The sequence below is a fragment of the Myxocyprinus asiaticus genome, chromosome 20 (assembly GCF_019703515.2).
Source record: "Myxocyprinus asiaticus isolate MX2 ecotype Aquarium Trade chromosome 20, UBuf_Myxa_2, whole genome shotgun sequence".
NCBI lineage: Eukaryota > Metazoa > Chordata > Actinopteri > Cypriniformes > Catostomidae > Myxocyprinus > Myxocyprinus asiaticus.
Window position 1 is genome coordinate 19,877,421 of NC_059363.1, and position 14,111 is coordinate 19,891,531.

The 14,111-nt window shown below is 42.6% G+C and overlaps 1 protein-coding gene across 7 annotated transcripts in view; it reads left to right on the forward strand.

The window, feature by feature from the left end:
* The window catches only part of LOC127411550 (tetratricopeptide repeat protein 7B-like), an 89,710-nt gene that overhangs the window by 19,268 nt on the left and 56,331 nt on the right, over nucleotides 1–14,111 (forward strand). For all 7 annotated transcript variants that reach the window (XR_007892301.1, XM_051647221.1, XM_051647226.1 and 4 more), the window contains one exon: nucleotides 8,192–8,325. Coding sequence is in view for 6 of the 7 variants with exons in the window: in XM_051647221.1 (XP_051503181.1) it covers nucleotides 8,192–8,325 (134 nt within the window). In the remaining variant the exon portion in view is untranslated. The remainder of the gene's footprint in view (nucleotides 1–8,191; nucleotides 8,326–14,111) is intronic.

Here is a 14,111-nt window from a genome sequence, read left to right on the forward strand (position 1 = left end):
CTGTGGTATACCGCTGCAACCCTACTCCCTACTACATGTATGTCGAAAGACATTCTGAAGTGTACAACCAATGGACACTTTGCAATCCCACAAAGCCACAGGAGCTGGAGAGCCGTCAGATTTAAAACACTGAATTAATAAAATGCAGTACATAGTAGGAGTTGCACGGACTAGCTGACTACATATATTGTATTTGACACCGTCAGCCTAGTAGCTCACTAGGGGGCTATAAAACTTGGGGCATATTACAGAACACTTCTTATCTTAAGCCTTAACTAAAGATCTGATCAGTTAGGATTTTTCACAAATTCATATTACAGAAGCAAATCCTAACTGTAGATAAGATAGGATAATGTACTTTGGAAATGTTATTCTGTAATAGCTTTTGTCCTAATGAGATCCTAACTGAAATTGCCATGGTAACCAAGCAGATAAGATAGGATTCTAAAGTTAAGATATTTCTGTAATGCGCCCCCTGGTCTGTAAGTAATACAGTGGGTGTGAAGCCCGGTGGCTCTGCACTGAAAAGGCGCAATGGCTCAAATAAAGGATGTGATGTTCTGTCAAACTCGCATTAAAAGATGCACACACAGAATGCACTTCAGAGCTGGTGTTTGGTTACCTGTCGATCTGCTTAACAACACAATGCATCAACATATCAATAACAATCTTAGGCATTCTCCATATCTGTACGCACATGCGCAGAACTTTGTATCAACTCTGATAATGTTCAGAACATTCCATAGGTTGCATGGATAAAGATGATACAAATGCTACAGTAACCTGCTTTATATGCAAATTGGACTTTAAATATAACCGAAATAATAGGGTTATGCTGACCTGGATGCTGTGCGCTCCATCAAGAACACAATTCAGCGACAGTTAGAAGAGCGCTTCAAGTTGGAGTCCAATGTCCAACTTTGTGTGTTGGAACATTTGACTTGGATGACTTGAGGAACCACCTGCAGCTACAGGTAGTCCAGGCTATCTTCAAACACTTATGTTAACTTTTAGCAACGTTACAGCTTGACGTATGCCTACCTATTGTGGCACACTTCCAATAAAAAGGTGCTTAAGAGGAGATAACGATATGGTTGATGTTTGTGCGGTGGTTTCAAGGTGGATGAGCAGTCATGACCGGTCGAATTGGACGCGACAAATAGGCTCGACTAGTTGACTGTTGTGCAACCCCTAGTGCATAGTGTGAAAACATGCAAATTCAGATATAGCTGAGCTAAGTTGCAACATTTAATATCAACACTTCTAGTTTTCCCTTCTGGAGTGGAGTTGTTTTTTGTTCATACAGTGACCACTTGTAAGTTGCTTTAGTAAGGGAATGTCTTCTAAGAGCCTAACTATGTACAACATCACGTTTCTATCATCAAATATATTGTTCTTTCCCCATCCCCACTTCAAAGCAGAATGCTGCACAAAGTAACAAAATCAGAATTGCATTCAATGTTAAATATACAGCTATTTTGGAATGTGATTTTGACCATTGAGATTTCACTGTGGGTGGGACTACCCAGCAAGTATGCATCAAAAAGTCTTGATTATTTGTTGACGCAGTTGACGGTCACGGCGGGGTTGGGTTGGGCTGCTGACTAGGCTGCTTATTGTGAGGTTGGGCAGCATTTTAGTAAAAACACCTGGAATTCGGGGCTTGAGCAGGCCGTACAGTGGGAGCCTGGTGGGGCATGGACTTTATAGGAAGGCACAATTTAAAAGCTTCGTCCTCCTTTTTTTCATCGCAATGCTGCTGCATTAGGGCGACAGCCGGACCAAATAGAACTTGTCTAGTTTCCACTGGGGCTCCCGCAATGCGTCTCTTCTCACTATCGGGCAAACTGGAAATATTTATCCACCGTGCGCATTCACCTACGACAGATAGAGCCATAGCATGGCCGGAGGCTTGGACAGCCTGAAGGGCATTACGAAGAACAAGGTCATTGACCGTGACTATTTCCTTTCACAACGTGGGCGAAGGAGAGCCCTTCTCTAAATGTTTACACATATCTTCCATGAGTTCAGCCTGATAGGCTGAAAGAAGGGAGTAAACATTCAGAGCTCGAATGACGAGAGCCAAGGCTCTGTACGAGCCTTGAAAAATGGATGCGGAGAAGCGGTCCATCTTGTTAGGGAGGTTGGGCTTGGGGGGCATGCAGACCTCCTTGCGAGGGGTAAAGGTGTCTGGCTATTGAAGGTTCAATGATGGAGGGGTCACCCATACCAAGCGCGGCAATATCCTTCACCTCCAAACCCAGGGACCATGCTTAAGGTCAAGCGGGTCTCTCCAGTAGTGCTTCATGTGCTTAGCGCACGCAGGAAGGACGGGCAGGAGCTGTTTTCTCAGGCTGGGCGGCGGCCTCAACAGTTTTCCTTCATAAACATCTCTCTCGTGATCGGTGGCATTTTGAAGAGCCGGCCATTCGATGTTGAGCCGAGCGGCCGCTCGCTCACACACTTCAAGGAGGATGGCATGCGGTAACACCACCGAACCGCTGACTGGCTGAGCCTGAGCCGACAGGATGGCCTCCTCGTCCTCCGAGCACTCCAGCACAGCGTCTTCATCATCCCCAGAGCCAGTAGGCTCGTGCCCAAATGAAGAAACGCCAGGGTGGAAAGATTTTTCGAGTAAAGAAGCCTCAGCTTGGTCAACCCAACTGAGAGAAGGCAAAGTCTGGGGAGCCCCCAGAGTTTCAACGTCGTAGCCATTTCCCCCGTCCTAGTCATCATGCTCGAGTTCGCTGCCTTGGGTAGCAACTACATTGAGCCTACGGTGCGGGAATTTTCTGGGCAAGGATGTAAAATGAATACAATTTTCAGGGAAGGAGCGAGCCTCCTCCATGTGTTTGAATCTCATGCACACAACGCAGAAAGGATGGGAATCTCTTGCTGCGATAAGCGCTCCGCAGGCGGCAGGGCATGTTCACGACTGCTGGTTACCGGCGCAAGCAGGTGATGAGGGTTTGGGATGAGCCATGTTACAGACATACTCTTGAGTAATAATCCATTGAAAAACAGGTGGTTAGCCCGAGATGCAGGGAAAATGGCAACGAGGAAAAAGGCGGGCAGCCGTAAAGAAACACGAAGGCCAGCGAGCGTGGGTGGCTTGCAGGCTGAATAAAACAGCAAACTGACCAGAACTCCTTTGGCAGTCACACCTGGCGAAAGCTGATCCGAGGATGTGTCCTTCTACAGACTGTTGAGTGAGAGCCAAATGTGAAAAACCAGTCGAGCTGTGAGTATTCCGCATAGAGGTCACGAGAAGTGAATGTCAAATGAGGAAAGTAGCACATACAGGACCTTTTATGCCCTCAGATAAGGGCGGGGCCTTACAGCGGCATTTGACATGCGCTCCTGTCTGTCAAGCCAAACTTGGTGCAACTGAATGCTTCTGCAGAGGTCAGGTGCATATGCCCTTCCCATAGGTGGATCTCGAACACGAGATGATGAAAGAGAACGACTGTAGAAATGACAATCTAAACAACTTTACAGCTTAAATAATTCATGAGTTTTAACAGAAGAATTAATGTAAGTGCTTTTATAAAATTATAAGCTAAAATTATAAGCCGTTTTAAACCCTCCAAAAATTGGCCACATTCACTTTCATTGTCTCCATTCACTTCCATTGTAAGATCCTCACTGTAACCTCGATTTTTGTTTTTTTTAACGAAAAGGAGGGGAGGAGTCTGAATAAATTTTTGTGGTAATCAACAAATGCTGTCGATTGAGCTTAACTTGTATTGAACTCGACTGAACTTGATCTCACAGTCAAAGCTTGTTATTATAAGACACATGTGGTTGGATTCAGAGGCTTGTGTTAATCTTGTAGGAAGCTATACTGTCATGAACAAAGAAATGCATCGTGCTCCTGCAGTTCACTTGCTGACCTTTGGGTGGCAGCATTGACTAAACATACATGGTGTTGTTACACATATGTCTTTGTTTCTTCCTTGGAATACAAAAGGAGAGGTTAGCCTCAATCACCATTCACTTTCATTGCATCTCTTTTCCATGCAATGAAAACGAATGGTGACTGAGAATAAACATTTGGCCTAACATCTAATTTTGTGTTCCATGAAAGAAACAAAGTTATACAAGTTTGGAACGGTTGACTATCTCTTTAAACTCTCGTTGTGAATGATAAAAATCTCCCTCTTGCTGCTGTGAGCTGCTCGTCACAGACTGTCCTGAGGCATCAGATTTACTGCGGCTGTTATACAGGTAATTAAAGAGCCCGGTGGCAGTAATGGAACTTGTTTTTGGTCTGGCTAGTATAAAGGGCCTTGAACCTATAAAGGTGAATGCGGGATATGTGTGTGTTTAGAACAACACTGCAGTCATTGGGCTGAGAGAGACAGATGTCTGACGAATGTTATGTGTGTCAGAACGGAAGAGAATGTGTCTTTTCTAGACCTTATAGACTAAGTTCAGGTCTCCCGTGTAGCTCGTCTATAAAAGGTAAAGAGATGTACAGTTGAAGTCAGAAGTTTACATACACCTTAACCAAATACATTTAAACTCAGTTTTTTTACAATTCCTGACATTTAATTGTAAAAAACATTCCCTGTCTTGGGTCATTTAGGATCACTACTTTATTTTAAGAATGTGAAATGTCAGAATAATAGTAGAGAGAATGATTTATTTCAGCTTTTATTTCTTTTATCACATTTGCAGTGGGTCAGAAGTTTACATACACTTTGTTAGTATTTGGTAGCATTGCCTTTAAATTGTTTAACTTGGGTCAAACATTTTGGGTAGACTTCCACAAGCTTCTCACAATAAGTTGCTGGAATTTTGGCCCATTCCTTCAGACAGAACTGGTGTAACTGAGTCAGGTTTGTAAGCCTACTTGCTCGCACAGGCTTTTTCAGTTCTGCCCACAAATTTTCTGTCGGATTGAGGTCAGGGCTTTGTGATGGCCACTCCAATACCTTGACTTTGTTGTCCTTAAGCCATTTTGCCACAACTTTGGAGGAATGCTTGGGGTCATTGTCCATTTGGAAGACCCATTTGTGACCATGCTTTAACTTCCTGGCTGATGTCTTGAGATGTTGCTTCAATATGTCCACATAATTTTCCTTCCTCATGATGCCATCTGTTTTGTGAAGTGCACCAGTCCCTCCTGCAGCAAAGCTGATGATGCTGCCACCCCCATGCTTCACGGTTGGGATGGTGTTCTTCGGCTTGCAAACCTCACCCTTTTTCCTCCAAACATAACGATGGTCATTATTGCCAAACAGTTTAATTTTTGTTTCATCAGACCAGAGGACATTTCTCCAAAAAGTAGGATCTTGCAAACTGTAGTCTGGCTTTTTTATGGCGGTTTTGGAGCAGTGGCTTCTTCCTTGCTGAGCAGCCTTTCAGGTTATATATCGACATAGGACACATTTTACTGTGGATATAGATACTTGTCTACGTGTTTCCTCCACCATCTTCACAAGGTCCTTTGCTGTTGTTCTGGGATTGATTTGCGCTTTTTGCACCAAACTACATTCATCTCTAGGAGACAGAATGCGTCTCCTTCCTGAGTGGTATGATGGCTGTGTGGTCCCATGGTGTTTATATTTGCATACTATTGTTTGTACAGATGAACGTGGTACCTTGAGGCATTTGGAAATTGCTCCCAAGGATAAACCAGACTTGTGGAGGTCCACAATTCTTGGCTGATTTCTTTTGATTTTCCCATGATGTCAAGCAAAGAGGCGCTGAGTTTGAAGGTACACCTTAAAATACATCCACAAGTACACCTCCAATTCAGTACACCTCCTATCAGAAGCTAATTGGCTAATTGTCTAAAGACTTGACATAATTTTCTGGAATTTTCCAAGCTGCTTAAAGGCACAGGTAAATTAGTGTATGTAAACTTCTGACCCACTGGAATTGTGATATAGTCAATTAAAAGTGAAACAATCCATCTGTAAACAATTGTTGGAACAATTACTCTTGTCATGCACAAAGTAGATGTCCTAAATGACTTGCCAAAACTATAGTTTGCTAATATTAAATCTGTGGAGTGATTAAAAAATGTAGTTTTAATGACTTCAACCTAAGTGTATATAAACTTCTGACTTCAACTGTGTACAGCTTGTATGCTCATACACACACACATTTTTTTCTTCTTCTTCCTTGTGGGTATTGGTGTGGAATAGAGGTCTAAGGTAACTAAGGAGGTGGGAAAGGCCGATAACCAATTAATCGGCCGATAGCTTTTAAAATATCATATTATTTTACTTACATTCTTACTCTTTAGACAAAGAGTCCTAAATGAATAAAATCTCAGATGCAGTATATTGTTCAACCAAAATCCCCAAAATAACATAATGTGGGACTTTTAAGTATAAACAAGCCAGAAGTACACCTGGGACTCTTATTTAGAAATGAAGAAATTATGAAAAATCTTTCGGCACAGATTTTTGCCGATAACAACAGTTCTAAAAAGCAACTATCGGCACCGATTAATCGGTAAAACTGATATATCTGTCTACCTCTAGTGTGGAACAACAAGAATGTTGAAAATCTCTTTGTCCTCCTAAACTTTGACATTTAGATGCAGTTTGTCATGTCTGTGCCACCAGCAGCACCATACGAAAAATAAACATTGCTTTGTTTGAGCATCCCAACCAGCCTGACATAGCGACACTGCCTCAACAAATGGTGTGAGTTTGGGGCGGGATGATCTGCTTGTCTAACAAATGACATACCGGGGGCATATTTGGGAAACGATCAGTAGGTTGGCTTGACAAATCTAATGTACTGTTACTCTACACCATTCAGTTAGGGTTTTTTCAAAATCCATAAACCAAGACAAAAATATCTGACCCAGAGCTCCAGAGCTTTTGAGCTACATCCACCAAACTCTGCACAGACCTTCAGACTGTTCTGACCAATCATACTAATGGTTTTCCTATAGCCAATGAGCCAAAATCCTATAGAGTCGCTTTGACGGAATGTTGAAACGAGCCTTTGTTTGAATAATAAATGGAGTTTGAATAAGAAATGTCAAAAAATTCAACAGTAAAGTTTATCCCGACAGACTTTTACCCATCTAGTTATTTTCCTGTTTGGTGATGCTAGGTAGGTGGTGCAAAAATTACACACTTAACATGGAAAAAATAGCACCCTTTACCTTTAATAATTATGTCAATCAGTGTCTCTACCCCTCTATCTGCATCATCTTCTTCCTCTCTTCTGCTGTGACTTCACAGTGCACTTTTAATCACTTCTTCAACATTACCTCTTTGCTCATGATTAATTATGCGGCTTTCATTTCGGAATCATTTCGAGATTCGATACCAGAAAATTCCGGACTGTTAATAGCTTTCTTCGCCCTGTGATATCTGTTTATAAGCAGTTATGTATTATTAATGTGGTTTGAAAAGTAGTTAGGAGGGCTACAGTTTCTGTTTCCTGTCACACAGCAGTAGTGTCATGAAAACTTTATCTGTGCTGAGAACCCATTACTAACATCAGCCAAACAAACAACTCTCATCATGTTCACTGGCCACCTGAGCACCGGGTCTGGCCTGTTTTTCTCGTACTGTGAGGGATTTAAGATGTGGCTTTAGAAGCTGAAGCCAGAAGGCAAAGATTGGCCACAGATTGTATGACATCTCTAAGGAGCCGCACTTGTGTCTTTACCGCACTGCTTGGCTCTCAGCTGACCCAGACAAGGCAACGGGATCCGTCAGTGGAACAGACATCAGCTCATGCTAAAACATTAAAAGCTTTTCTGGTTTTTCTGAGGTCTTTGATTTTTTTCACACATGTATATTTCAGTGTCTCGTTTCTACTGTCCACCAGCAATGAAGAAAACAAACTGGAGTTAAAAGAATGAAGCATGTGATATTCAGTTTAAAGCGGAATTGTGTAATTCCTGTGCCACTAGTTTCACCAAACAAAATACTGATTATTTTCAAACAGGTTTCTTGTATACTCCCCTCATGAGCCACTGGTTGGATAAAGAGAAAGTATGCTGGGTTGGTCGGCATGCTCAAATTAACAGAGCAATGTTATGATAGCACCACAGAGCCAGAGTGTGACTTTTATATTTATATAAGACCTAAGTACAAATGAACTATCATAAGATATGAACATCCCTGAGAATCTGGCAGTTAGGACAGCCTTGTGTGCTTTCTTGCTGTTGGCTTGTTTAAGTCATTTTTGTGTTGTTGTTGTTTGTCCGTAGGTCTTTGCCTGGAGAAGGCGCCTTCAGCATCCCCATTGCTTTCCAATCGTATCGCAGACAGAGACCAGGAGATCATCACTTGTTATGAGAAGTCTGGAGACATTGCTTTGCTCTATCTTCAGGAAGTTGAAAAGGTAATTTGACTTTACTGCTTCATGGGAACATGATGCTGATTAAGACCAGTGCCTGGTTGTATAAAGCACCTCAAGTGTAATTTTCCCTTAAGATCACTTTAAAGTTTCTCTTAAACTTAAGGGTGTTGCAGAAAATAACCCTTAAGTGTTACTTAAGAATCCTTTATTAATTTGTCCTCATGCAAAATTCAGGACGTTTTTTTTACTTGCCCAGGAAAGATTTTTCTTGACCCGCGCACACTGTCCTCGGCTGTGCGCATCGCTGGTGCATGCGCCTGCTATCGACTGTACTAAAAGAGTATCACAAAGAAGTTGTAGTGGGCATGCGTCAAACACGTTTGTTTTCGCTCACTGTCAGAAGAGTATACTCAAAAAAGCAACGTGGTCGATCAGGCGCGAGCTGATCCGGAGCGCACAAAAACAAAGTATACCTGGGCCTTAACAGGTGCCATGTGACAATCCTGTTTATGCACTGCTTCAGAAGAGGTCGGACAATAATGAACACATAAATAATGACACAGAGAAACTTTAATAGTCATTAAAATTATTTAAAAATATTATTTTCTATGTGGTAAAATTGCCCAAATTTTCTTCAGGACATTTCCGAACTTCTGAAAGTTGGTAGGGACATGTTGTGTCCATGGTAACTGTAGAGTTTTATTACGGTAAACCTGGCCTAAGATAATTATTTAAGGGATTATAAGCAACACCCACAAGTCATTCCCTTAGGTAAGTGGAAATCATGCTTTAAGTGTTATACTTAAGGGAAAAACTTTTTTATGCAAAAAGGCACAGGCTTCTTCACTGTGTTAATGTCAGATAGATCCAGCATTCCAATCGCTGAGATCTTAGTATGGACCCAAGATGGATTGGACTCAAGATGGCGCCGAGTATGGCTGCTGCGTTGCGAGCTCCGACACATCATTGTAGTGTTTTGTTTGTTTTGTTTACAATTCTTATGTTTTTTGTCTTGGATGTTGTCTGCCTTATTGTCTACGACAGACAAACACTTTTGGACATTGGTTCTACAATTACACACCGTAAACCGGACTTCAAATTCCTCAATGCCGACCCTCTGTTTACAAACACGCCAGCGGAGCCCTTTGTCTGGGCAGCCCGGCCGTGAAAATGCAAAAGGAAAAGGGGAAACAGAGCCAGCATTCTCATCAGAGTAAGACGTCGTGCAAATCGACCCCCGCTACCCAGTATTCTACTGGCAAATGTTCAGTCTCTGGACAACAAGCTCTGCGAGCTGAGAGCGCAGATCTCTTTCCAACGAGAGTCGAGGGACTGCTGCATTATCTGCCTTACGGAAACTTGGATGTCTGCTGAGATTCCAGATTGAACCCGCGGGGTTCTCCGTGCACTGAGCGGACAGAGCGAAAGACCTCTCAGGTAAAAGCAGAGGTGGTGGTGTATGTTTTATGATCAACAAATCCTGGTGTGATCAGAGGAACGTACATTCTATCAAGTCTTTCTGCTCTCCTGATCTGGAATTTCTCATGCTTCTGTGTTGACCATTCTGGCTACTGAGGGAATTCACAGCGGTCATTATCACTGCTGTGTACATCCCGCCACAAGCCGACACAGGCCGGGCACTCAAGGAACTGTATGGGATTATAAGCGAGCAGGAAACCGCGCACCCTGAGGCCGCGTTCATTGTGACCGGGGACTTTAATAAAGCCAGTTTCAAATCAGTCGCACTAAAATACCACCAACACATTAGTTTTAACACACAAGGGGACCGGGTTTTGGACCATTGCTACTCTCCAGGACAGCTACAAATCCCTCCCCCTCCCACCATTTGGCAAATCGAACCACTCTTCCATTCTGCTTCTGCCCGCTTACAGGCAGAAACTGAAACAGGAAGCACCCACCCTCAGAATGATCCAGTGCTGGTCGGACCAATCAGACTCTACGCTACAAGACTGTATTGAAAACGCGGACTGGGAGATGTTCCGGTCTGCCTCTGATGACGACATCGAGCTTTACGCTGATAGCATAACGTGTTTCATCAGAAAGTGCGTAGAGGGCGTCGTTCCAACCAGAACAGTACGGATCTATCCAAACCAGAAACCTTGGATTAATAGCGATGTTCGCGCGGCACTTCATGCGCGGACCTCCGCTTTTAATTCCGGGAACGCGGAGGAGCATAAACAAGCCAGTTATGCCCTCCGAAAAACAGAAATCAGAACAGCAAAACGTCTGTACAGGAACAAGATTGAAGGACAATTCAACACCACCAACTCTAGAAGCATGTGGCAGGGAATTAATATCATCACAGACTTTAAAGGGAATAAAAACTTTGCTGCCTCTCTCCAGGATGAGCTAAATACTTTTTATGCTCGTTTCGAGGGAAATAACACCGCCCTCGCGGAGAGAGCTCTCGCGGCCGAAGCTACAGAGGTTAGTTCACTCTCCGTCTCTGTAGCGGATGTAACCCGATCCTTCCGACGGGTGAATATCCGCAAAGCCACGGCTCCAGACGGCATTCCAGGCCGTGTCATCAGAGCGTGCGCGAACCAAATGGCTGGTGTTTTTACGGACATTTTCAACCTTTCCCTCTCTTTGTCTGTAGTCCCCACATGCTTTAAAACATCCACCATTGTGCCTGTTCCAAAGCAATCCAAAATCACTTGCTTAAATGACTGGCGTCCTGTTGCTCTGACCCCCATCATCAGCAAATGCTTTGAGAGACTAATCAGAGATTACATCTGCTCTGTGTTGCCTCCATCACTAGACCCATTGCAGTTTGCTTACCGCAACAACCGCTCCACTGATGATGCCATTGCATCTACAATACACACTGCTCTCTCCCACCTGGAAAAAAATAACACTTATGTGAGAATGTTGTTTGTAGACTACGGCTCAGCATTCAACACCATAGTGCCCTCCAAGCTTGATGAGAAACTCCGGGCTCTGGGCTTAAACAGCTCGCTGTGTAGCTGGATCCTGGACTTCCTCTCAAGCAGACGCCAGGTGGTTAGAATGGGCAAGAAACATCTCCTCATCACTGACCCTCAACACTGGAGCCCTGCAGGGCTGTGTTCTCAGCCCACTCCTGTATTCCCTGTACACACATGACTGTGTGGCAACACACAGCTCCAATGCCATCATTAAGTTTGCTGATGATACGACGGTGGTAGGTCTGATCACTGACAATGATGAAACAGCCTGCAGACAGGAGGTGCACACACTGGTGTCAGGAGCACAACCTCTCCCTCAACGTCAGTAAGACAAAGGAGCTTGTGGTGGACTTCAGGAGAAGAGATAGAGAACACAGTCCAATCACCATCAATGGAGCACCAGTGGAGAGAGTCAGCAGCTTCAAGTTCCTGGGTGTCCACATCACTGAGGAACTCACATGGTCCATCCACACTGAAGCCGTTGTGAAGAAGGCTCATCAGCGCCTCTTCTTCCTGAGACGGCTGAGGAAATTTGGAATGAACTACCACATCCTCACACAGTTCTACACCTGCACTGTAGAGAGCATCCTGACTGGCTGCATCTCTGCCTGGTACGGCAATAGCACCGCCCACAACCACAAAGCACTGCAAAGGGTGGTGCGAACTGCCAGACACATCATCGGAGGTGAGCTTCCCTCCCTCTAGGACATATATACCAGGTGGTGTGTGAAAAAAGCTCGGAGGATCATCAGAAACTCCAGCAACCCGGGCCATGGGCTGTTCTCACTGCTACCATCAGGCAGGCGGTATCGCAGCATCAGGACCCGCACCAGCCGACTTCATGATAGCTTCTTCCCTCAAGCAATCAGACTTTTGAACTCTTGATCTCCCACGATCAAAATACATCAGCACTGCACTTTATTACTCTTACTCTTATATCTCACACCGGACTGTCATAAATTATATTATTATTATATTATATTCTCTTTTAACAACACACTGGCAACTTACTATCAACCGACAGCCTGAATGTCAATACAGTACAATACAACCTACTGCACATTTTTTTATATACTATATATACTTTTTTATTGTATAATGTGTATTCTATATTGTGTGTATTGTATACTGTACATTGTATGTTATTATTTGTATATTGTGTTATGTGTAATTATGTGTATATTAGATTATAAATTGTGTTGTGTTAATCTGATGTTTATTGTAAATTGGTATATGTCCCATCACTTTCACGACTACTATGTTGCTCGGAACTGCACCCAAGAATTTCACCCACTATTGCACTTGTGTATATGGTTGTGTGACAATAAAAGTGATTTGATTTGATTTGACCCTTTTTACAGACTGTGAAGACCTTATTTAGCAGCGTAAATCTAAGGAACTTCTTTATTTTTGCAAATTTAAAATGATTTAGTGTAAATGTATAACTTTATACTTCATAGTATATTACTCTGGAATTAGTCTGAAAAACAAGTGACCACAGATGCAGTGAGGTTTCTAAAACAGCTGCTGAGCGAGTAACAGTAAATTTACCATCTTCTGTATACTGACAGTCATAATCCAGCGCTATCTTTTTTCTTTTTTTTTTTTCCTCATTTGGTTTGGAAATGTTAGAGTGCCATTTTTGGAGCAAATGTGGAATTATATTTGCCATGGTCTCCCATTCACTCCATTTTACCGCTATCATAGTTTACCCTGCAATCGTTCAGTGGTTACAGGGTTTGTCTTATGTTACTTTACTGAAGATTCTTAATAGGGCTGCACAATTAATCAAATAAATAATCAAGATTACAATAACAGCTGCAACAATTAACTAATCATGAAAAAGTGTCAATTATAGCAGTCCACATCTACTCATGTTGCATCCAAATGTTCTATTTCATTTTCTATTTAACGTGATTATTTTGCAGCAGTTGAGCATTGTAACGAATCACAGACAAGGCAATTAGTCTTGATTTACTGATGTTTGAAATAGCAATAATTATAATTCGCAATAAAACAGCATTAAAGTAATTCAGGAACACAGTTCTTGTTTTGGATGTGTAGCCAACAGAATAGGGCATGCAGCTGAAATACCCAAATTAAGAATTGTCATGTAAATTCAATTAACAGAAATCAGCTCTAATTCTTAATGTAAGATTTGATTGGTTCAGCTACAGTGTTGCAACTGTATAGGTAGGTTGCTTCTGAATTCCTTTCAGCAAGCTGCATGACTCCAGTGCTTTTGTTGGATTGGGATTTATAGTCTCTAACCATATACCTTTCTTTATACAGTCTTTATGTGTTGCCTTAAATCTGTTAAGTCTTGAAATTGCAAACATCAGGATACATCTATTGTACTAGGTCCCCTTCATACTGACTTATAGTTCAATTTAAATTGATAGTATTTTTTGCTGTCTTACAACAATCAGTATGGACCCAGAGGTTATTTTATGTGTTAATGTAGCTGTCTGTTGATTATTTCTCCCTGTCAGTTTCTGATGGACAGTGGAAATGTACATTTGCTTTTTAGCAGGGCACAGATTTGCACTGTAATGCTGCAGGGGTCAGAGTGAGAAGCAGCCAACCGCGAGACTAATCTCTTCCTGTCCTACCTGTGAATTTTAACTCACAATCAAAGCCTTTGACAGGTCAAAGTTCACCTAGAATATTGTCTTTCAGGACAAGAGCCGTCTCTCTGCTATCGAATGATTTCACACTATTGTCTGTCACCCTCATTCAGCCTGTTCGGAATAGTCCCACACAGAGTGAATGTCTTCCCGCAGCATGGTGTTCAGTATTTACTGCAAGTGATTTAACGCTGGTGGAGAGGGGAGGGAGAGTAGAGAGATGGAAAAAGAGAGAGAGTGAGTGATGGAGAGG